The 23,509-nt window shown below is 39.9% G+C and overlaps 1 protein-coding gene across 1 annotated transcript; it reads left to right on the top strand.

Moving 5' to 3' along the window:
• The first annotated feature begins 17,658 nt into the window (after nt 1-17,658).
• On the top strand, nt 17,659-23,104 carry LOC145004522 (wings apart-like protein 1). Its single transcript, XM_078963457.1, has 13 exons — nt 17,659-18,395; nt 18,615-18,714; nt 19,429-19,765; nt 19,871-19,983; nt 20,419-20,535; nt 20,615-20,699; nt 20,900-21,010; nt 21,101-21,543; nt 21,650-21,912; nt 21,996-22,143; nt 22,227-22,324; nt 22,409-22,490; nt 22,681-23,104. Exons 1-13 carry the CDS (start codon nt 17,863-17,865, stop codon nt 22,762-22,764), a joined length of 2,514 nt encoding a protein of 837 aa, XP_078819583.1. The 5' UTR covers nt 17,659-17,862; the 3' UTR covers nt 22,765-23,104.
• The last annotated feature ends 405 nt before the right edge of the window (nt 23,105-23,509 follow it).

Raw genomic sequence — 23,509 nt, 5'->3', positions numbered from 1 at the left:
ATGGTAGTGGAAGATAAATGATGAAATATTGCACAATATATCCCAACGGAGCCAAGACACATTCAATTTCAACTAGAAACAACAGAGTATTTGCATCGAGTCATTGACATTTAGGACGCAAATAAACACATACAACTTCGAGAGGGTTTGGTGGATTATATCTTCTATAGTTAGGCCATTGTGGGTCAGTTCGTAAGATCGTGGCAAGACCACAACAGGATCAAAATTAGGAAATGATAGGTCGTTGGGATCCGAGGTGGGGCTGGGTCTATGCAACCCTAGAGAGGTGGGACCTGTAGGCAAGGTTGCTCCGTGATATGGTTGGGTGGGACCCGTGAGCGAGGCCCGCATGCTTATAGCAATGCAGGTGAGACCTGATAGGGACCGTTGGATCAAGGTAGGGAATCGGGGATCCCATGATTTTTAGAGTCGAGAGTGGCAATGTGGATAGGGTAGTTTTCGATAGTCGTAGTTTTATTCGAAAGTCGTTGGGAGAGACTGAGAGGGTGCTCTTTGATTCAACAACCGGGTGGGAATCCGATATTCCATATATTTGGTAGATAAGTCGTAACATCCGGACTCCCAGGTATCTTACTTATGCTTTAATATTGAGTTTTTGGAGAGAGACTCGACGAGTAGGCGCTCAGACTCGCCGAGTAGGAGCGCGGATGGTCAGATTGATTTAATGGCAGACTCGACGAGTCCACGATGTTTAATGAAACCCTAATCCCCGGGGTTTGAGACCTTAAAGGCCCTTATGGCCTTCATTTGCGGCTACCAGTTGAAAGAGAGAAACCCCAGAGTGTGTGAACGTTTTGAGAGAGAAAGAAAGCCATTTTTGATCTTTATGTGGGTATTTTTGCAAGAAGAAGGTGGCCAAGGCAAGAGGAAACTGAAGAGGGTGCTAATATGTGGATTTCAGAGCTTAGGGACTTCATCTTGAGGTAAATGTTCGATCCTCTTTCAATTTTGGTGTAAGTTTTAAGAGTTAGGGTTTCTAGCCCCTTTTAGAGTATGATTTGTGAAGCAAATGGTCCCTTCTTGTGTCGAGGCTTCGAATTTGGATCCAAAGAGGTCCATAGACCTTTAATCCTTGATCTTTATTGAGTGTCTTTGAGAGATATGAGTTTTGGATGGCATGTTGAGGCCATTTCATCAAATAGAGTCATAGGGTCTTTGCATGGGCATCAAGATCTAAACTTTACGTGTTTATTATGATCAAAGAGGGCAGATATAAGGATTAGAGGAACAGATCTGACATCAGGAGGTCATTTTTGAATAAGCATGGCATGAACTCGCCGAGTCCCAAGAACATACTCGACGAGTAGGGCTAGGGTTTCCCATAAGTCACTCAGTGAGTAACTTGTCGAGTTGGGGGAATGACTCGGTGAGTCAGAAGGGGGTAGAGGATTGAAGGTGGAACTCGCCGAGTTCATAATTGAACTCGATGGGTTGAGTCAGGGTGGCCCCGTGATTCATGCCAGGTGTAACCCGTCGAGCAGGGGAAAGGCTCGACGTGTCATGAGAGGCTAAAGAGATAGTGGACACGTGTAGACTCGTCGAGTCGCCCAAGTGCACTCAACGAGTTGGGTCAAAGTTTGATCGTTGACTTTTAGGGTTGGTCAACAATGGGGTCTTTGAGTCAATAGAGGGGTAAAATGGTCTCTTACCCTCCTAATACTGCTAAAGGAAGGAATGGTCTAGTCGTGGAAATTGTGTTGATGCCAAGTGTTTATTTTTGTATGATTAGGCGGAGGCTAGATCCAATTTCACGGAGACCGAGATTCCGAGTTACCGAGCTACAAGAGGTGAGTCTTCTCACTATACGTTGCCTAGAGTGGTATTATGAGTTAACCGGGAGGTCTTATGTGCTATGTATGAGATTGTGTGCCATGTGTGAGATTATGTGCTATGTGATGTATGTATGATATATAATTATATAGACCGAACCGGAGGGTCCAACGATTCAGATAGGGTCGGATGGCCCAACGAGTTATGACCGGACTAGAGGGTCCAACGAGCTACGAGACTGGAGGGTCTCGTTAAGACACATCGATCGGAGGGTCGTACAGTAGCCTCGAGTGGTGTATGTGTTGTATGTAGTATTTTGGGGAACTCATTAAGCATTTATGCTTACAGTTGTTGTGTTATGTGTTTCAGGTACTAGCGATGACCGTGGGAAGACGTCGGCATGAACCGTACACACCGAGAGAAGATTTTATTTATGATCTTGGGAACATATTTGATTAATAACTATTGTGAAACACTTTTTCAGAATGATTTAAATTTAAAATATGGTTGTTGAAAAATGAAAATTTTGTTTTGAAAATCTCTTCGTTACTAAGTTGGGACCTAGGAGGTCTCGGTTCATTCGGAAAGTGGATAAGAGGCATCAGGATGTTCGGATAGAAGTAGTGATGTAAGGAATCTTGTGAGCATGGTGGCTTGGGAATCGAAATTCCTAATACACTTACAGTTAGATTAAATAATATCAGAGCAATTGATTTGACCATGTTGTGCAGCTCTCGTTTGAGTCTAACCGTTTCAGGGATGAATCTTTTACTCTAAGGATTATATGAGCTTTATGTCGAGTATAAGTATTCTACAGCTGGTTATGGATATGGATTTTGTTTCAAATGGTAGCATCAAGATAATCAGGGTGGGGAGTTTTACGGTTGAACGATTGTTCATTGAGGTTTTGGCATGGTAGTTTTTGGAGCATAGGCGATCCGCCAGGGAGACAAACAATTATAGATTTTAGATCTCGGAAAGATAAAAGTGTTTCTCTGTATGACAATAAGGATTATCCTTTATCGGGTTTGGAAGGTTTTGATGGTTGGGTTCAGTTGCCTTGGGAAGGCCATTGATTGTGTGGGATGATAGTGGTACTTCCAAGATGGCGAGTGCCAGTGGCGGTGGGAAAAACCTGTTGGTCCAGGGCAGGTAGGAGGAAAGCTGTGGACGTGGCGTGTGAGATGTTTGTAGGGTAAGTGATTGTCAATATAAGTATGGGAAAGTTGTAACACCCGGAAACCAGAAGGCCAAATCAGGAAAGCAATTCTCCAAACAAGAAGGCAACTCGCCGAGTTCAAGGGTGAGAACTCGGCGAGTAGGAATGTTGTCACGCGTGTTTTTAGAAGACCTACTCGACGAGTTGGAGGGGGCCAACTCCACGAGTTGGACTGGGTTTGGGAAACCTTAAATCTGGGATTTTACACCCAATTTACACATCTTAAACTCTAGGTTTTCCAACCTCCATTGTCCAAACCCTGAGTCCATAAACCTTAATGCTAGTTTGAGTGTTGTGAGCCATCCTTGAGGGAAACTTGGTGTGTTTTGAAGCTTGTGAAGTAAGGAGAAGCTTAGGTATTCAAGAAGAAGCTAGTAGATCCAGAGACTCCATTTCATTCTCATCACTTTCTGGTAATCAAGTCTCAACCTTGCTTATTAGCTTTTTAGATCTCTTTATTATCATTTTATTGGGTTTTTGGTCCAAGAAGCTTGATCTTTGGGATATGGACATCCCAAGTTAGTAAACCATCATATCTGGAACCATGGAGGGCTTTCATTGCATAAAGGTGCAAACTTTATGGCCATTGAAGCCCCATGCAAGCTATAAGGTGACATTTTGGCCTTTTAAGCTCCAAAAGGCCATGCATGGAGAGAAAGGTGGAAGATTTATGTGTTTATGTAGTGTCTAGGGTCTAGATCTCAATTTGTATGCTTTATTAGAGGGTTGATGGCTTGTGGACCAAGATCTAGGTCCTAAAGAGTTAGGGTTTGAGCTAAACCCATTAAGTAAGGGTATTAACGGGTAAAGTTGGAAACTTTACCCTCAAAAGGACATTTTAAGTATATATGTGAATTAGGAAGCTCATATATGAAGATTTGGGGCTTAATCCATTGAGATGAAGCAACGGATTGAAGAACTCGACAATTCCATAGAGGGACTCAACGAGTTAGAACGATTTGTCCCGATTCTGTAAAGGGTAGAACTGGACGAGTCTGAGGATGGACTCAACGAGTTGACTCGTTTTATCACGACCACGAGTAGCAAGGAAAATCGACAAGTTAGTGGGATAACTCTACGAGTTGAGTCAACTCGGTGTGTTAACTTTGACTTTGTTGGGCGTTGACTTTGACTTGGACCAAGGTTGACCCCGGAGAGTTATGAAGTATGGAATGGGTTCAAGAGGGTTTAGTAGAGTCCATATTTGGACAAGAGCATGTGAGGGGTGGAATGGTCTTCTACCCCAATGAGGACTTATGGTTAAGTTATAAGAATCTCGGACTTATCTAATTTGTATGATGATCAGTAGCTAGGGGAATCGAGAGATCAACAGTTCGGGGATCTGCTAGCTAGCAGCGAGAGGTTTATACATGGGATTATGTAGTAAACTTGTGAGGTGAGTTTTCTCATGTAGGAACGGGTCGAAGGCACCAGTTTCGGCCCGTTTATGTATATTAGTATGTTCTGGACCAAGGTCTGACGTCGGGGCAAGCCTGAGGAATGTTTGTATGTTTGATGTCTTCGTGATAATTGCATGTGTTTGTTTGTATGTTTCCAGACTTCGGTCTGATGTCGAGGTGAGCTTGAGGAATGTTTATATGTTTTCAGATTTTGGTCCGATGCCGAGCGGGGCTCGAGGAAGGTTTATATGTATGTTTCCGAACTACGGTTCGATGTCGGGTGATACCCGATAAAGGAATGCATGTTTAGTTATACTTGTTGTCTTTGTGATACTTGTATATGTCTGGTAGGGAGGTGAGTGTGGGCGGGGTCCCGTATCTCATCACTAGCTGAGTGTGGACATGGTTCCATATCTCACAATTAGCATAGTAGGGGGGCCCATGATAGGCGGGGCCTTAAGACTAGAAGATATAGTGTTGTGTATGATTCTTTATGTACTAGCATGATTATATCTTATTGTTTGTGTGTGCACAGGGGGCGGGAACCAGAGATGGCAGGGCTTGGTAGAAACATATTTATATACCGAGCGGGGCTCGATGCAAGGCGGGGCCTGATGCCGGACATTGTCCGATGCTAGGTGGGGCCCGAGGAAGGGGCGTGGGCCCAATAAGCTTATGCAAGATGATATGTGGTAGTTTGGGGAGACTCACTAAGCTTCGTGCTTACAATTTTCAGTTTTGGTTTCAGGTACTTCCGATAGGAATGGGAAGAGAGCTCGGGATGACTGCAATGCACATGTTGTTGTTTAGCCTGGGATGTTTTTACTCTGATATGTTTTGATAAATGCTTATGATATTTTGAGATACATGACTTATGATTTTTGTGTGATGAATTGTTAACTATGGTTTTATTAATGATTTAAAATGAAATTTTTGGACCGTATTTTTGGGATGTTACATCTAGATACAACGTTCCATAGGATTTTTGCTCTGGATAATCACAAGCATCTATCAATTAGGGATAGTTTTGATTAAGGGTAGGATTTGGACACCTTACGTTACCCCCTAGGGGGGGTGAGCAGACTCAGTGGGATACTTTGTTGGCTACTATGCAGGATGTTTCAGTTAGGAGATGCTCCAAACAGGTTGGGTTGGTCACTTGATCCTCTAAATTCATTCTCGGTGTTGTCAATTGCATGTTTTTAGATAACCGCTTAGTTCTGAGTGGGAGTTTGGAGACACGATGGAATAATTGGATTCTAATTATGGGTAATATTCTCTTATGGTGGTTTTTTTGGAATATTATTCCGACCAGATAGAGGCTTTCTCATAGGGATATTACTTTAGACTCCATCTTGTGTGAAGTGTGTTCAACAACAGTATAGACAATTGATCACCTTTTGATAGGATGCACAGATCTTATGGTCATTTGGCATCAGGTTGCGGTTTTGTGGGAGGTTCAACTTCCTAATTTAGTTTCTACCAATACCTTAATCACTTGAACAGATTCTATCCGTTTCTTTGGAGGGCAACACAAAGCTTTGGATGATGTGGTGATGATAGTGTTTTGGTGCATTTGAAAAATTAGAAATTTCACCATTTTTGGGACGACTTCTCTTATGAACTCTTTACTTTCTGATGAGGTTGTTGATTGTTCGTATTTTTGGATTTCGAATAGGAATATAAATACTAAAATTCATTGGGTTTCGTCATTAAAAACCCTGCTTTAACTTCTAAGTCTTTGTAATGTTTATTTATTTATTTATTTTTCTAGCTCCTCAGTATTTTTTTTAATAAAAAACCACTGTTCCAAAAAAACTAATACGTTCATTTTCTAACTAAACATATTTATCCAACCTCATTTATTAACATTTAATTTTAGAGATATAAACCCAAATTATTATTTAACTAATTAATTATTATATTTTCAAATTAAGTAACTTTGGGTTTTTAAATCCAATAATTTTTTAGTTTAACTAGTGTTATATATATATATATATATATATATATATATATATATATATATATATATATATATATATATATATATATATATAATCAAAATTCACTTAAGGGTTAAAATTTTGAGCTTCTACACTTGTGAGTGTTACATAATATTGGTGCAACGTATCTCTCGGCTAATCATGTTCTCTATGCACAAACACAATATGTTCATATTGATTTTCATTTTATCTGATAAGAGGTTGCATATGGAGATCTTCAAATACAATTCATCTCTACAAATGTTAAGATTGATGATATATTCACAAGACAACTATCAACACTTTGATTTATCATTTTAAGATTCAAGTTGCAAGTTATTCCTCGATGTACACTTACGAGAGCATATTAGACTATATTTACATGATGTAGCATTAAAGTAAACCAAAAGTATTAATATATACCATATTATTCATACAAATACAATGTAATGTGATGGTCAACTAAAAATGAATATTTGAACATTTGAATGATTATTTTTGTGTTTATCTTTAGGTTCTAAAAACTGAAGACATGACGTTCTCTAAGGTGTGATGTTAGAGACGTGTCTTGCTACCATGACATGTCTTGACATGGAAAATAATCATGTAACACCCAAATTTTCAAACAATTTTTCACATTTTAAAAACACACTTTCATTCATAATTTTTGTAAAAATATCACTGTATCACATAAAAATCCATAACATCACATCCAAGATCATAATATGTAAAAACTCCTCGTGTGTGTACTGATCAAGCCGGCACCTTCCCGCGATCCTCACTGGTACCTGAAACACATAACACAACACTGTAAGCATAAATGTTTAGTGAATTCCCCAAAATACCACATATAACACATAATAGCCACTCGAGGCTATAACTCTTTGGACCCTCCGGTCCTAACTCTGTGGACCCTCTGGTCCTCACTCTGTAAACTCTGTAACATACATAGCATAAACCACATATAATCTCATCATTCAAAATCATACAATTACTCTGTCACATAACTCTAATTATCACTCTGGTAAAGTATAGTGATAAGACTCACATCGGGTAACTCGGTATTCTCGACCTCGGTAAAATCTGATTTAGCCTCCCCCTAATCACATGGAATTAGCACTCTAATCAATACAACTCTCAAGGCTAGACTATACCCTCTTTTAGCACTCTGAGAAGGGTAAAAGAACATTTTACCCCTCTCATGGCTCAAGGACCCTAACATTGACCAAACCCTAATGTCAACAAAAGTCAACTCTCCAGGTTACGTTGCGCGTACCAAACCTGTATGCTAGGCGTACCCGACGACCTCACAGAAACGGGGAACGCGACCCCCTACGCCGTGCGTACTGGGATTACGCTCCGCATAACTCCCAGTTTTAAACTCCTTAGCTTTTGGGGTCTTAAACAGTTAAGACACACGTCCAACCTTCAGATATGACCATCCCTAAGCCTCTTAATCCATAAATTTGGTGACTTTAAGCCTTTGCATGGCTGGACAAGTCACTAACACCCATACCATTCCATTTCCAACCCTAGAAAGCTCATAACTCAAGCATGACCCCATAATAACGACCAAGATGGGATTTTTATGGATCTATAACACAAATATCACTGAAATGGGACAAATCTAGGTTCATGGAGTCCATTACACTCATAAAGTCTCCACCTTTGGGACTTTTAACCCTAGAAATGGTCCATGCAACATCACCCGAATAAAGAGGAAAGTTTTGAACTTTATACCTCTAGATGAAGCTCCTTCCTCTGAAGATCTCAGATCCAAACTTGCACTTCAATCCCTAGCCTCCACAAGCTCCTTTCATTCTTCTTCAATAACACACTAAGGTACTTTTAGCTCCAAAACACTCACACTTAAGCTAAGGACGATGGAAGGCTCTGTTAGGGTTTCACTATCTGATATGGAGGCTGAGAAATGAGCCTTAGCATCCCTTATATAGTGCACAAGCCAGATATTAGGGTTTGCATCTGGGCCTGCTACGCCCAGCGTAACCCTGGGTACGCCCAACGTACTCAGGCGAGTCCGCATCCAACTTAAGCGCATGAGTACGCGCAACGTACTCCTCAGTACGCCCAGCGTACTCATTTGCTACAAGAACTCACTTAAGGGACTAATCTTGACAACTTGATAAAAAGGGAAGGGTTAAATAACTTTACCTAATTTTTGGGATGTTACAATTATCCCTCACTAGAACCAGACTTCGCCCTCGAAGTCTCATGCCGAAAACAACTTCGGATGTTGCTCCCGCATCTCTGACTCCGGCTCCCAAGTCAGCTCGGACCCCCTCCGATGCTGCCACTAGACCCGAACTAGAGGCACCTCCTTGTTTCTCAGAACCTTGACCTTTCGATCCAAGATCGCGATCAGTCTCTCAACATAATTCAGACTCGCTTCCACCTGGATATCCTCCAACGACACCACTGCCGACTCATCGGCTATACACTTCCTCAGCTGAGACACGTGGAATGTATCATGGATCTGGCTCAGCTCTGCAGGTAGCTCCAGACGATATGCTACCCTGGCCACCCTCGCGATCACTCTAAACGGTCTAATGTACCGGGGCCCCAACTTGCCTCTTTTCCTGAATCGGATCACTCCTTTCCAAGGAGACACTTTCAGGAGTACAAAATCTCCAACCTGAAACTCAAGCTCGGATCGTCGCCTATCCGCATAACTCTTATGGCGACTCTAGATCGCCAACAACCTTTGTCTAACCTACTAAATCTGTTCGGTCGTCTAAAGCACTATCGTGGTGTTGTCCATCACTCGTTGCCCTACCTCTCCCAAACAGATGGGAGTCTGGAACCTCTTCCCATACAACAACTCGAAGGGAGGTATAACAATGCTCGAATGGTGGTTGTTGTTATAAGAAAACTCAGCCAGAGGCAGATACGTGTCCCAACTCCCTCCGAAGTCCAATACACATGTCCGAAGCATGTCCTCGAGCATTTGAATCGTCCGCTCATTCTGTCTGTTCGTCTGTGGGTGGTAAGCGGTACTAAAATGCAACCTAGTACCCAACTCCTCGTGGAACTTCTTCCAGAACCTGGAAGTGAAACGCACATCTCGATCTGACACAATCGAGATTGGTACACCATGTCGCGATACCACCTCCCTCACATACACCTCTGCCAACCTCTCTGTAGAAGAGCTCTCACTGATAGCAAGAAAATGAGCGCTCTTTGTTAGTCGGTCGACGATCACCCAAATTGTATCGATGTCTCTCGCAGTCCTCGACAATTTGGTGATAAAATCCATGGAAAATTGTTCCCACTTCCACTAGGGAACCTCAAGTGGCTGCAACTTGCCATGTAGACACTGGTGCTCGGCTTTAACCCTGCTCTCTAGATCTCGAATATACCAATATATCATCGATGAACAAGATCACTGAATGATCCAACATAGGCTTGCACACTTTGTTCATGAGGTCCATGAATGTCGCTGGTGCATTGGTGAGCCCGAAAGGCATCACCACGAACTCGTAATGCCCATAACGAGTCCTGAATGTTGTCTTCTGGATATCCTCATCACGCACCTTCATCTGATGATATCTAGACCTCAAATCAATCTTGGAGAACCAAGATGCTCCCTGCAACTGATTGAACAAATCGTCGATCCTTGGTAAGGGGTAATGGTTCTTGACCGTCAGCTTGTTCAACTCCCGGTAATCAATGTACATCTGGTGTGAACCATCCTTTTTATTGACAAAAAGGATCGACACTCCCCACATCGAGTTACTCGGCCGTATAAACCCCTTTCCCAACAACTCCTGAAGCTTCAATGATAACTCCTGCATCTCTGGAGGTGCAAGGCGATAGGGCGCTGCCCCCGGAACCAAATCGATACGGAACTCCACCTTCCTCTCGGGAGGCACACCCGACAACTCCTCGGGGAAAACATTCGGGAACTCATGTACTATCGGGACCTCATCGACTGACCCCGGTCTTTTTGCACCTACTCTCGTATCCGCCACATAAGCCACAAACCCACTACAGCCCTGCTGTAGGCTCTGCCTCGCTCTAGCGGTCGAACAAAATGCTGACCCAAGGCAGGTACCCTCGCCATAAACCGTAAGAACTCCCTCGCTAGGTTCTCATATGGTCACCAGTTGCCGCTCACAGACGATAACTACTCCAAATCTACTCAACCAGTCCATGCCCATGATGACACATACATCCCCCATTGCAATCGGAACCAAATCAATCGGAAACTAAACTCCGAAGATTTCAAGCACACATCCCTGAATCACATCGGCGGCATACACTGCTGGCTCGTCAACTATGGAAACTCACATGGGTAGACTCAACGCCGCTCGACGAATACTGATGTGTTGACTAAAGGCTAATGACACAAAAGATCAACTCGCACTCGAGTCAAATAACACCAAGGCAGGAACAGAACACACAAGGAAAGTACCGACACATAGCATAATATAAACACCATATCTCAAACATCATAGTAAATACGTGAAAGAATACATACCATCCACAACATCGGGCGCCGCGCGGACCTCCTCCGTGGTCAACTGGAAAGCTCTCCCTCGTGCCTTCGGTGCCTCGGCCTTTACCGACCGGCTCTCGGTAGCTCGAACAACAGCAGGGGCAGATCCCTGTGATGCTCCTTGTGCTGATCCCCACATCTACGAACACTCGGCCTTCCGTTGTCCAGTCTGGTTAGAGTGAAAACAGATTGCAAATCCCTTGGGGCAATCCTTGGCCATATGCCTTCCTTACCACACTTGTAGCAAGACCCTGCTCTACACACTCCCTCATGACCCTTGCTGCACTTGCCATAAGTACGACCCTTCTGGTTCCCTAATCTCGAATCGGCGGGCTTGGTCCGCTTGGCTGCCAGCTGGGACTGAGCCGGTCGTTGATCCCTCCCTTGAGACTCCGCCTCCTCCCTAACCCGAGTCTCCAGCTCTATCTCCCTCTTCTGAGCATTTACCTGAAGCTCGACAAATGTTCGGTATGACGAGTTCGCCACGGACTCTCGTATGTCCCTCCTTAGAATACCCAAATACCGACATATACGTGCCTGCTCGGTAGACACGTGCTCAGGGCAGAACATCGCCCTCTCATGGAACATCCTGGTGATCACAGTAACAGACTGTCACACCCCCAAACCGGAACGACGGAAACGTTCGGGGGCGGATGACTTCATGTGGTAACGTAACAAATGAATACATAGTAAAGAAAGCAATACAACCATCATATATATAATTGAAAGTTTACATTGTTTAAAAGTGTACATGCTCAAAATCAATTACAATATGATGTCAAAATATGAAATTAAACTGGCACCGCAACGTCCCTTCTCCAAAATCCGTTTGTTACCTGTAATTACTGAATCCCTGGGACATACAAGTAGTTTTGAAAAGAGTAGATCAACATTTAAGCTGGTGAGTTTCATAAGTATTTAATGACAATGTTTGTATGAAATGAAATGTTTTTGTTCCTTGTTTGCTTGTTCCTAGAAAATCCTATATTTTCTACTAGTATAAATGTAGCCTTCTTTTAAAACCAATGTTTGTTTCTAGTAAATGTATGTACGTATAAAATTTCCAATGCGTCTGAAAAACCCCGTAAATCATTGTGTTTTTAATACTCCATGTGAGTTTTATAACCATGCTATTGACTAGAAATGCCTATACACAACGTTCTTCAGGCGTTGGAATGTTCTGACGTTTGTCACCCCAAATGGTGGGTTGTAGCTAACAGTCAGGGCGCGGGTTGTCAAGCCCGTATAGATCTATACACAAACACCATGCTCCCCCTCCAAGGGATTATGGTATATAATACAGGACTTGAAATGTGTACTCGAACGTACGTGAAGTTAATGTCTCACAAAATTTAGTATAAAACAGATTTACGTGTGAAAACGTTCGTTCGTTATTGTATACGAAAGTAGCTTCTTGAAATAGTATTTCCATGTATGTAAAAGTTCGTAGTATTCTCGTAAAACTATACCTATTATAGTTTCCTAAAAGTGTGTTTCGTTTGTATAATAAACCATTAGTGAAAATGTTCACTTGTTATGAAAAGTGTAGTTTTTGTAGTGCCAAAACCGACACACCGAAATGTAGTATAAGCAAGTATCTGATTTATATAAATACATAAATCGTTTCTCATTTCAAAAGATAAAATGTTGTCGTGGTATAATTTGCATATGAAAGTTTCCATTTGATAGTTTCAAATCACATATGATTCCTTTGATAAAACGCGTAAAGTGAAAGTTTATATAACACACGATAATAATCGAGTGTTTTACTTGTATTCCCCCCCCTAAAAGCATGTAAAAGTACTCATAAAACATTTAAAAGTGTGAATTATAGGGGTATGAACTCACTTGTAAGATCGGAGGTTGCGGGATGAAAACCGGACAGAATTTCGGCTTGAGAAAGTGGATTTCCTCGGGATTCTCGGGGGCACAAACGACCTTCGGGACTCGAGCAAAGTGATCAGGGCTTCGGGGTAGTACGGGCACGGAAAACGAGGCAAGTTCGTAAGAGAAATGAGAGAAATGGTGTGTTTTTCCCGAAACCCTCGCATCTCTATTTATAGGGGGCTGAGGGACCTCGGTACGCGGGGCGTACTCGTGCGTCATGCGTGATCGAGTCCTCGACTGCCTCGGCTTCGGATGGGACGGGACGGGTAGCTCACATAGGGGCGGCGTGGATGAACCGAGGCCAAGGCCTCGAGTACGCGGCGCGTAATTCGGATGGACCCAGTGACTCACCCTTCGGATAATACCGAATTTTGAATTAAATTTATAGATTAATTATTTAGCAAACTTCAGAAATTAATATCTTTTTCATACGAACTCCGTTTTGGACGTTCTTTATATCCACGCGAAGGTGAGACCATACTCTACAACTTTCGTTTAGATTCCGTCAGCAAATTCCGAAATTATTTTTATTATTTATTTTTAAAAGGTTGCGGTAAGAAAATCTCTTTAGAAATTCATAACTTCTTTATCTGACGTCGGTTTTTGCCAGACTTTTTACTGCTGAAATACCATTGTTGAGACCTTCGATTCTCGTTTAGGTCATTCCGGTCAAATGTCGCTCGATCACTGATTCGAGTTTTTAGCCGCCTGCCGTTAATCCGAACTTGAAAAATTCCTAACTTTCTTATACGAAGTCGGATTTGGGCGTTCTTTTTTCGTACGATCACGGTTTAATGACTTCTAACATAATAGGTAATTTAATTAGTGATTTTTGGATATTTTATTTTCGAAGTAAATTTTATTACAACTAACGTGGTTACAATACTTGACTTTTTAGGTCGTTTACATGTAGTTGAAATATCGGGTTGTCACACAGACTCAGTACCCTGCTTGAGGGTCATAAACTCCTAGGTCAAACGTTCCCTCTCCACCGGGGGAACGTACTCATCACGAAACATAGCGTTGAACCTCTCCCAGGTCACTGCGGCAAGCTCAGCAGACGAAAAGTGTACCGTCACAAACTTCCACCAGTCCTTCGCTCCCAAGCGAAGCTGGTTCAGTGCGAACCAAACCCTCAAATGCTGTGGACATGAACACGTATAGAAGCATCACTCAATATCAGAAACCCATCTCATCACAGTAATCGAATCCTGCATCCCATCAAACTCTGGTGGCTTCGTGTTGCTGAACTCCCGGAACAACAACGAATCGCCACCCTGAGGTTTGGTAGCAGCAACAATTGAGGTAGCTGCAGCCTCAATAACCGCTACGTATCTCTCGTCGAAAGTATTAATCAGAGTGGTCTTAATAGACCCAAACATCTATGGAATCTCTGCACGTATAACCTCAGCCACCTCCTCATGGATATTATGGCAGAGCTCCTTATCGCTCACCCCGCTGGTCCTTGGTCTATGGCGTGTCCCAACCATGATGTATCTAAAATACAACATAAAACATATTAGAGACTCGATCGAACATACTCGAACTTGATAACTCGACCCTACTCGTTCCCTGATACCCCAAGGATTCTTACTTGGGTTGCGCACTGCTCCGGTGTCTTTAGTAGTACGGGCCCAATACTACCGTCCACACCGCATCAGTATTCATCCCAAGTCCTCCTCCTAGGATCCCAAATGCCAAGTACTCTACTCTCACTATTCATAGTCTACTCTCTAGCATATCTCTCATAGCTCCTCGATGCTATCTACTCGATTTCAAGCATCTCCTAGCAAAACCCCTAGGCTAAGGCATCACAAATCAGGCCACTATAGTCCTAATAAGAATACCTAGCCTATTCTAGCATGCATATCATATCATAACATATCTCATAACTCATAATGTAAGGGTATTTTGGGAAATCACCGTTCAGGCGCTGGCTGATCGTATACACTGCTCTGCTGCTCTTTCAAAAACTTTTTACTCTGTGAGAAAATTTTGTGAATTTTATTTTGAAAATCTCTCAAATCCTCAGTTTGAGTTCAGATACCCCCGAGGGTGCACCCGAATCCCTCAAAGCAAGGCTCTGATACCAACTTATAACACCCAAATTTTCAAACAATTTTTCACATTTTAAAAATACACTTTCATTCATAATTGTTATAAAAATATCATTGTATCACATAACAATCCATAACATCACATCCCAGGATCATAATATGTAAAAACTCCTCGTGTGTGCACTGATCAAGCCGACGCCATCCTGCGATCCTCACTGGTACCTGAAACACATAACACAACACTGTAAGCATAAATGCTTAGTGAGTTCCCCAAAATACCACATATAACACATAATAGCCACTCGAGGCTATAACTCTTTGGACCCTCTGGTCCTAACTCTGTGGACCCTCTGGTCCTCACTCTGTAAACTCTGTAACATACATAGCATAAACCACATATAATCTCATCATTCAAAATCATACAATTACTCTGTCACATAACTCTAATTACAACTCTGTTAAAAGTATAGTGAGAAGACTCACCTCGGGTAACTCGGTAATCTCGAACTCGGTAAAATATGGTCTAGCCTCCCCCTAATCACATGGAATTAGCACTCTAATCAATACAACTCTCAAGGCTAGACTATACCCTCTCTTAGCACTCTGAGAAAGGGTAAAATATCATTTTACCCCTCTCATAACTCAAGGACCCTAACATTGACCAAACCCTAAAGTCAACAAAAGTGAACTCTCTAGGTTACGCTGTGCGTACCAAACCTGTATGCTAGGCGTACCCGACGACCTCACAGAAACGGCGAACGCGACCCCCTAAGCCTTTGCATGGCTGGACAAGTCACTAACACCCATAACATTCCATTTCCAACCTTAGAAAGCTCATAACTCAAGCATGACCCCATAATAACGACCAAGTTGGGATTTTTATGGATCTATAACACAAATATCACTGAAATGGGACATATCTAGGTCCATGGAGTCCATTACACTCATAAAGTCTCCACCTTTGGGACTTTTAACCCTATAAATGGTCTATGCAACATACCCAAATAAAGAGGAAAGTTTTGAACTTTATACCTCTAGATGAAGCTCCTTCCTATGAAGATCTCAGATCCAAACTTGCACTTCAAGCCCTAGCATTCACAAGCTTCTCTACTTCTTCTTCAATAACACACCAAGGCACTTTTCGCTCCAAAACACTCACACTCAAGCTAAGGACGATGGAAGGCTCTCTTAGGGTTTCACTATCTGATATGGAGGCTGAGAAATGAGCCTTAGCATCCCTTATATAGTGCACAAGCCAAATATTAGGGTTTGCATCTGGGCCTGCTACGCCCAGCGTAACCCTGGGTACGCCCAACGTACCCAGGCGAGTTTGCGTCCAACTTAAGCGCATGAGTACGCGTAATGTACTCATTTGCTATAAGAACTCACTCAAGGAACTAATCTTGACAAAAAGGGAAGGGGTAAATAGCTTTACCTGAATTTCGGGATGTTACAAATCACGATGTTAAGGAAAAAAAAAACATAATTTATTTTATCTATTTGACTAAATAAGTATGTTATTTTTTTTTGCCAAGACTAAAACTTATCAATTATCATCGCCTAAATAGTCAAGACGAGAGCTTTCATTTTCAACATGTGATTGTATTAGTATATATGTGTTAAAACTTTTATAGTAAATTCACTCCGAAAGTCCCTACTATTTATTTTTATTACGCACTTGGTCCCTAATATTTGTTTTTGTTACGCACTTGGTCCATGTCCTACATAAAAAGACTATTATTTAAATATGAAAAAAATTGTAAGGGTAGGTAAGGTAAGATGAGGGGTGGGGTTGGGTGTATGCTTATTTAAATAAATAAAAAAATCAGGTGCAAAATAGCTTCTTTAGGTAATTCCGGGACCAAACTCGTAATAGAAAGAAACAGTAGGAATCTTCCGAGTTAAAAAAATAAGTTAAGGACCAAATACGCAAATTACCCTAAACCATAGGGACCATTCATGTAATTTACTCAAACTTTTATTGTGTATTGATTAAATTACACGAATGATCCCTATGGTTTAAGATAACTTGCGTGTTTGATCCCTAACTTATTTTTCTAACTCGGAAGGTCCTTACTATTTGTTACGTTACGCGTTTGGTACCTGTCTTACCTAAAAAGACTATTTTACCCTTGATTTTTTAAATTTATTTAACTAAACACACTCCTAAACCCATCATCTTCACCTTACTTTATCAACCCATCAAATTTTCTCTATTTAAATAATAGTATTTTTAGGTGAAACAGGGACCAAACGTGTAATAAAAACAAAAAGTAACGATAAAACACGTAACAAAAATAAATAATAAGGTCCTTCCAAGTTAAAAAACTAAATTAGAGACTAAACGTGTAAATTACCCTAACCATAAGGACCATTCGTGTAATTTACTCTTGTGTGTTTGTATAGATGATATTATTATTTTTTAATAATTATGTTATATTAATATTAATTATATAATTTTCGTTCAACTTTAATCAAGTTCATATAAAAGATAAACATTATTAATAATTTATTAAAGATATCCCCATTAAAAATGAACAAGCGACTTTCATCAAAATACAATGAGTCAATGACCAGTCTATATGTCTATCTACTCTTCGAGTCTTCGATACTTTTTCATCGAACAAACCCTCAAACCCTAAAATATTTCAAATTTCAACCCGATTAGAAACGGGTCGGTTACCAATGACCGGTAGTCCGGTAGTATGTTTGTGGTCTATCAACGGTAACCAAGAAACTATCGAAACTATCCGACGGTCAAGATCCGACCCAAGAACTATCAGGGGCCGACCCACGAACAACTTTCGTGTAAACCTTCAAAAGTTCCCAAATTGAGAGGATTTAGCTCATACCCAGAGGGGATCTTCCCTTCTCCGAACAAATCGTTCAAAAATCCAACAGAAAAACCCAAATTCAAATAAACCCAAATCTCACTTTCCTCAAAATTCCAATTTACAGCCTTTCTATCCTTCCTAATTTCACATGAGAGTTTCGAATTGAAATAGAAAAGATGATCGTGAGGACCTACGGTCGCCGGACCAGCAGCAACAGCAACAGTAACAGCAGAAGCAGTAACAGTTTAACTTTCGACGACGTAGACGGATTCGACGATTCTTTATCTCAAGATAGTCCTCAAGAATTAGACAACAGTAACGGCGATATTTTCAGTTTCGCGTTTCCATCTCAAGAATCCATCAAGAATCCTTGGTCTTTTGATTCCGACCCATATAATTTCGATTCGTCCCAGGATTCGCGTAAATTGGCTGTTCTACCTCCAAGATCGAAGAAACCAAAAACTGAAGCGAACGAAAAGAGGAAAGATAAGGGCAAAAAAGCGAAGAAACCATTGATGATGTTGACCGAAACAACTACGTTAATGGAGACACAAGAATTTGGAGAGATGATGGAGCATGATGACGAAGTGAATTTTGCTTTAGATGGGTTGAGAAGAGGGCAGCCGGTGAGGATTCGTCGTGCGAGTTTGTTGTCTTTGTTGATGGTTTGTAGTACTATACAGCAGCGGAGGCTCTTGAGAACCCATGGGTAATTAATTATTTTTTCTTATCAAGAAACTCCATTTGAGAATCAGATGTGTGTGTTTTAGTTTAAAAACTCTTTACATTACGATACATTTATGCAAATTCGATACTTGAGGGCTTATATATCCAACTAAGGCCAAATCTTGGATGATTCTCAAAGTATATGCTTTTGTTAAGTTGTACTTGTAGTGCGTAATTAACATTTTAGTAATTTTGATTACAGGACTGCAAAAACCATTATTGATGCTGTATTGGGGCTCAATTTTGATGATACCCCTAGCAACCTGGCTGCTGCGGCTTTATTTTTTGTTTTGACAAGTGATGTAAGCTGCTTATAATGCTCTTTTTTTTAATGAATTAATGAATTGCCATTTTGATTTTCAATATAGTAACTTTTCTGTAAGTTGGGCATAATCTCCGTATTGGGTTCTTTAGGGGTTCAACTTAAAAATGGGATGCAACTTTTGATCTGAATATATTTATTTAGTGTATAAACATTGAACATCCTCTTACATAAATACATGCACCCTAGGTAAAAGTAAAGCACGAGAAAGCTTAAGCTTAAGCATGTAATTGATTTGTATATATTTAGTGTATAACTTATGATATATTTTCTTTCCTTATAGGTTGGGTTAAATGCTAGAAATAGCAATCTGTTTTTATTATAACATCATGCTTTCATTTTTTTTCTTCATATTACAAGAAATAGCAATCTACTTCCATTGATTTGTTTATTTTAGCATCCTACTTCTATATATCCTATAACATCATGTACTTTGAAAAACCTACTCAATTATAGCGATGTCATCTATATACAAAGCAAATTTCACTGCTATAAATAAAGATTTTACAAAGTATAAATGTAAGGATAAGTAAAAGATAAAAAATACAATGCTATAATTCGAGCAGAAAAACAAGAAGTTGGCCTCCATCAATAGTGGGTATCTAACTATCTTCAGTTATATCCAATTATGGATCAACACTAAAACATAATTTACCAAATTAGCCCTGTGTATCTAATCTTTATTTCATTTCAGGGTCAAGATGAATATCTTTTGGATTCACCTAGTTCCATCCGCTTTTTGTTAAAACTACTGAAACCGGTTACAGCACATGCTACTAAAAGTAAAGTCACAACTCTTGGTAGCAAACTTGTAGCCTTAAGCAAGGATGCTTCTAATTTTAATGACAATAAGGGGGAAGAATCTTCATCTTCTTCTATTTTGAACAAAGTTCAAGAAGTCCTTGTGAATTGCAAAGAGTTGAAGCCAAGAGAAGGAAGTGATAGTGATGCAAAAAGGGCCGAGTTGAATCCAAAATGGATTGCTTTATTAACCATGGAGAAAGCTTGTTTGTCAACTATTTCTCTTGAAGGTATTTGCAAAAGAATTAGTTGATTAAAGTGAAGGATAGGATGGTAATTTTATATTTATCTAAATAATTTGTTTTCTTCTTATATGCTTGTTTGTATTCTTTCAGAGACAACTGGAACTGTTAGAAAATCAGGGGGCAACTTTAAGGAAAAGTTAAGAGAATATGGAGGACTTGATGCTGTAATTGACATCATAAGGGAATGTCATGGTGTAATGGAGGTATGATCTTGTATGCCATTTTTCAAAAGTTTTCAAGAATCAAGATAGAATTTTACCAATTTGCCCATTCTAGTGTTATAAAAAAAGAAATTGATTTAGGTCCAGATGGTTTTTGGAACAGTTTTTTAAAAGAGCTTGGAATAATTTCTACTTTGGGATGTGATGTCCAATGAAGTTTGTAAAGTTTCCATTTTCTAAAAGTTTTTATGGTAAAATTACCTATTTGCCCAGGTTGCTGTTACGAAAAACATTGAAATTGATTTGTAGTCAACACAATATCCTTCATTATTTGAGGGTAGTTTGGAGATTTGATAATTAGTCAGGATCTCATAATTAGTGAAGGGTATTTTGGATATTTGGAGAGAGTGATATTTTTATTTGTATTTCATATTAAAAGAGAAGACTAATGCTTTATGATCTCATAATTATTTGCAGAAATGGCTAGAACGATATTCAGAATCACAGAATATTCTTAACCTAGAAAGCCCGATGCTTCTATTGAAGTGTTTGAAAATTATGGAAAATGCTACATTTCTAAGTACTGATAATCAGGTAATTCTTATAGCAGATGTTCCCCAAGTCTTTAATTATGAAAATAAATAATTGGAATTCATGTTCTTTCACATTACAGAAACATTTGCTTGATATACAAGAAGACTTGGGTTATCAGCATTCTTTCACAAAACTTATTCTTAGTGTCATTAAGATCCTTTCAGGTATCTACTCTTCTATAGATCAAATAACCAAATCTCATTTTTCTTTCTTTCTTTCTTTATTCTTATCCATTTATATAAAAAAACTTATAGATTTGGACACTTGACTGATGAAACTAATACATATAAACAGCATTTTGTATCTTGCTTGGTATTATTGTTGTAAACTTGTAATCATTTTTCTTTTACTTAATGATTTGCAGGTGTTTCTCTACTAAAAAATTCTTCTTCTAATTCTGATGCTAAAAACGATCTTGGTGTCTCAAATGGCACTGATAATAGCTCTGATCTTCCTTCAGTAGCTGATGACAAAGGTACTCTGCATTATTGTGACATTTGACTCCAATAAAGTTTAAGTAAATGACCAAAATACCCATGTATGAACTTGTTTCTCTAATCCACAGATGACAGCAATGAGATCATACATATCAGTTCATCCATAGAGAATTGCAGTATGGATCTTCCTTCCCAAAAGATTTCTACAAGATCCCAGAAAAACCAAAAAGCAGATAAAAAACCATCTACATCAAGTGGTAAAAAGTCGAAGCCCATCATGATTGAATCTGAGGATAGCCAAGATCCGTTTGGGTTTGGTGGAGAAGATCCATTTGCCTTTTTTGAAGATGAAGATAAACCTTCTAAATGGGACTTAATGTCTGTGAAGAAAAACGTGTCTCAAAGTCAGAAAAGTGGTTCGGCTGTTGAAGGGGATGAAGATCTTATGGTGGTGAGTCAGCAAGAATCCAGCAATGTGGAACGTGATGACTCACCTCAAGTTTCTTGTTCACCACTGGATGATGAGGAAAAATTTAACCTTTTGTCTGATTGTCTTCTCACTGCAGTGAAGGTAAATTTCCTTTTCCTTTTTAACCCTTGAATAAAAAAAAGTCAATGAAAGTAGATTTTGCTATTTCTTGCATTTAAATGACGAAAATACCCTTTGTTTTTTGCAGGTTTTGATGAATCTAACAAACGACAACTCTGTGGGGTGTCAGCAAATTGCGGGGTGTGGAGGATTGGAGACATTGTGTGGTTTGATAGCGGGTCATTTTCCATCATTCGGGTCGTTTTTGCCCACTTTCAGTGATCCAAGAGACAAGTCGATTCTTGATGATGATGATGAGAAAAATAAACGACTTACTGATCAAGAATTGGATTTTCTTGTTGCTATTCTTGGATTGCTTGTTAATTTGGTGGAGAAGGATGGTCATAACAGGTCCTCATTTCAATCATTTTTTTTCCTTTCCATATTGGTAATTGTGGGTAAAATGTCTGAAATACCCTTGCATGTTTGTGCAGATCACGACTTGCAGCTGCGAGCATATCGATGCCTGGGTTAAATGGTGAAGAAAATGAAATTACGGATGTAATTCCACTGATTTGTTCCATCTTTCTGGCCAATCAAGGGGCTGGTGAGGCAGCTGAAGAAGGAAGACAATCGAATTTGGTGAGTGCAGTTGCAATTGCGTTTCTTGTTTTTTACGCTTTTAGCTAAATGACTAAGATGCCCTTGAGTTGATTCTTGGTCAGAATGTTGAGGATCCTGTTCTGGAGGGGGAGAAAGAAGCAGAGAAAATGATTGTGGAAGCATACTCGGCCCTTCTTCTTGCCTTTCTATCAACGGAAAGGTTGGTTGACTTTATGAGTTAGTTTTATTAAATAAATAGCATTGACTTTGACTTTCGGTCTCTCTTGTTGTTGACTTGTGACAGTAAAAGCATACGTAACGCCATTGCTGAATGTCTTCCAAACCGCAAGCTGGCTGTCCTTGTGCCTGTCTTGGAGAGATTTGTGGTATGACATTTTTGCCCTTGTAACCAAGCTCAAAAACAAGAAACTTTTCATCGACAAAAATACCCTTTATTGGCAAGAAAGCCTTTTGTGAAATTCAAAAACCCGAAAACAAGAACTATTTCATGGACAGAAATACCCTTAATGGACAAAAATATGATATTGTGAACTGAATTCACTTCTCTTTTGCTAGGAATTTCACATGTCGTTGAACATGATTTCAGAGGAGACACATTCAACGGTGCTTGAGGTAATTGAATCATGTAGGATGCTATGAAAAAGGTCGAAAAGGTAATTTGAGTCATGTAGGGAAGGAACAATAGATGTTGATTGATGGACATCTTGTACAGCTTCAACCTTCCTCTTCTTCAAGAGGAAAACAAATAGGATCATGTTATAGTCTTATTGACCACATTGACATATTTTCCTTCTATTTTATTTCATATTTTTTTTTTTGCTAATATTCATTTTACGTGGGTCTTTTTTTTCTTCTTCTTGTAAGCTGCGTTTTCACCAACTTGGTGGTGTTGTATGCATGGGTTATACTTGTAAGGGTCGAATCTAAGACAGTTTTTAAGTGTTTTTGTAGTTTGTTAATCTACACTTTATTTAGTGAATTGTGGTGGTGCTGTTTCATGTAAAGGAAGCTCCTTTTAAAGCCAGCCCTTGATAATACTTTTTCTGTAGGTGTATATTTGTTGCCCTCACCATTTATATATATTATGTCACCAAGATATGATTTGATGTTTGTCTATTTCATTTTCTTGTCAACGCCGAGTTATCCCGATAGTGGTTATTAAACACAAGGCTACAACTGTAGTATTTTAATAGTATATATAATGTTTCAACTAGAAATATAGTGTTTTTCCGAGAATTACGTCAACGAATATACCATAGTTAGAAGCTGCCATCTTTAATGGCGTCTCCAATGGGACAACGTCCATCTTCAGTCAAACCCTCCAACATTATTATTATTTTTTTATGATGGAAATTTCAAAAGCGATTATATACATGATGATGAT

Source organism: Lactuca saligna, chromosome 7, assembly GCF_052625555.1.
Source record: "Lactuca saligna cultivar CGN05327 chromosome 7, ASM5262555v1, whole genome shotgun sequence".
NCBI classification, from domain to species: Eukaryota; Viridiplantae; Streptophyta; class Magnoliopsida; order Asterales; family Asteraceae; genus Lactuca; species Lactuca saligna.
Note: the sequence above shows the minus strand (reverse complement) of the source record. Positions and strands in the feature narration are given on the sequence as shown.

What these genes read in the sequence shown, in the direction of transcription:
- LOC145004522 (XM_078963457.1), top strand. Translation starts at nt 17,863, where the DNA reads ATGATCGTGAGGACCTACGGTCGCCGGACCAGCAGCAACAGCAACAGT. An exon ending in AGGCTCTTGAGAACCCATGG is followed by an intron (nt 18,396 to 18,614) that starts GTAATTAATTAT and finishes TTTTGATTACAG; the next exon opens with GACTGCAAAAACCATTATTG. An exon ending in CTGTCTTGGAGAGATTTGTG is followed by an intron (nt 22,491 to 22,680) that starts GTATGACATTTT and finishes CTCTTTTGCTAG; the next exon opens with GAATTTCACATGTCGTTGAA.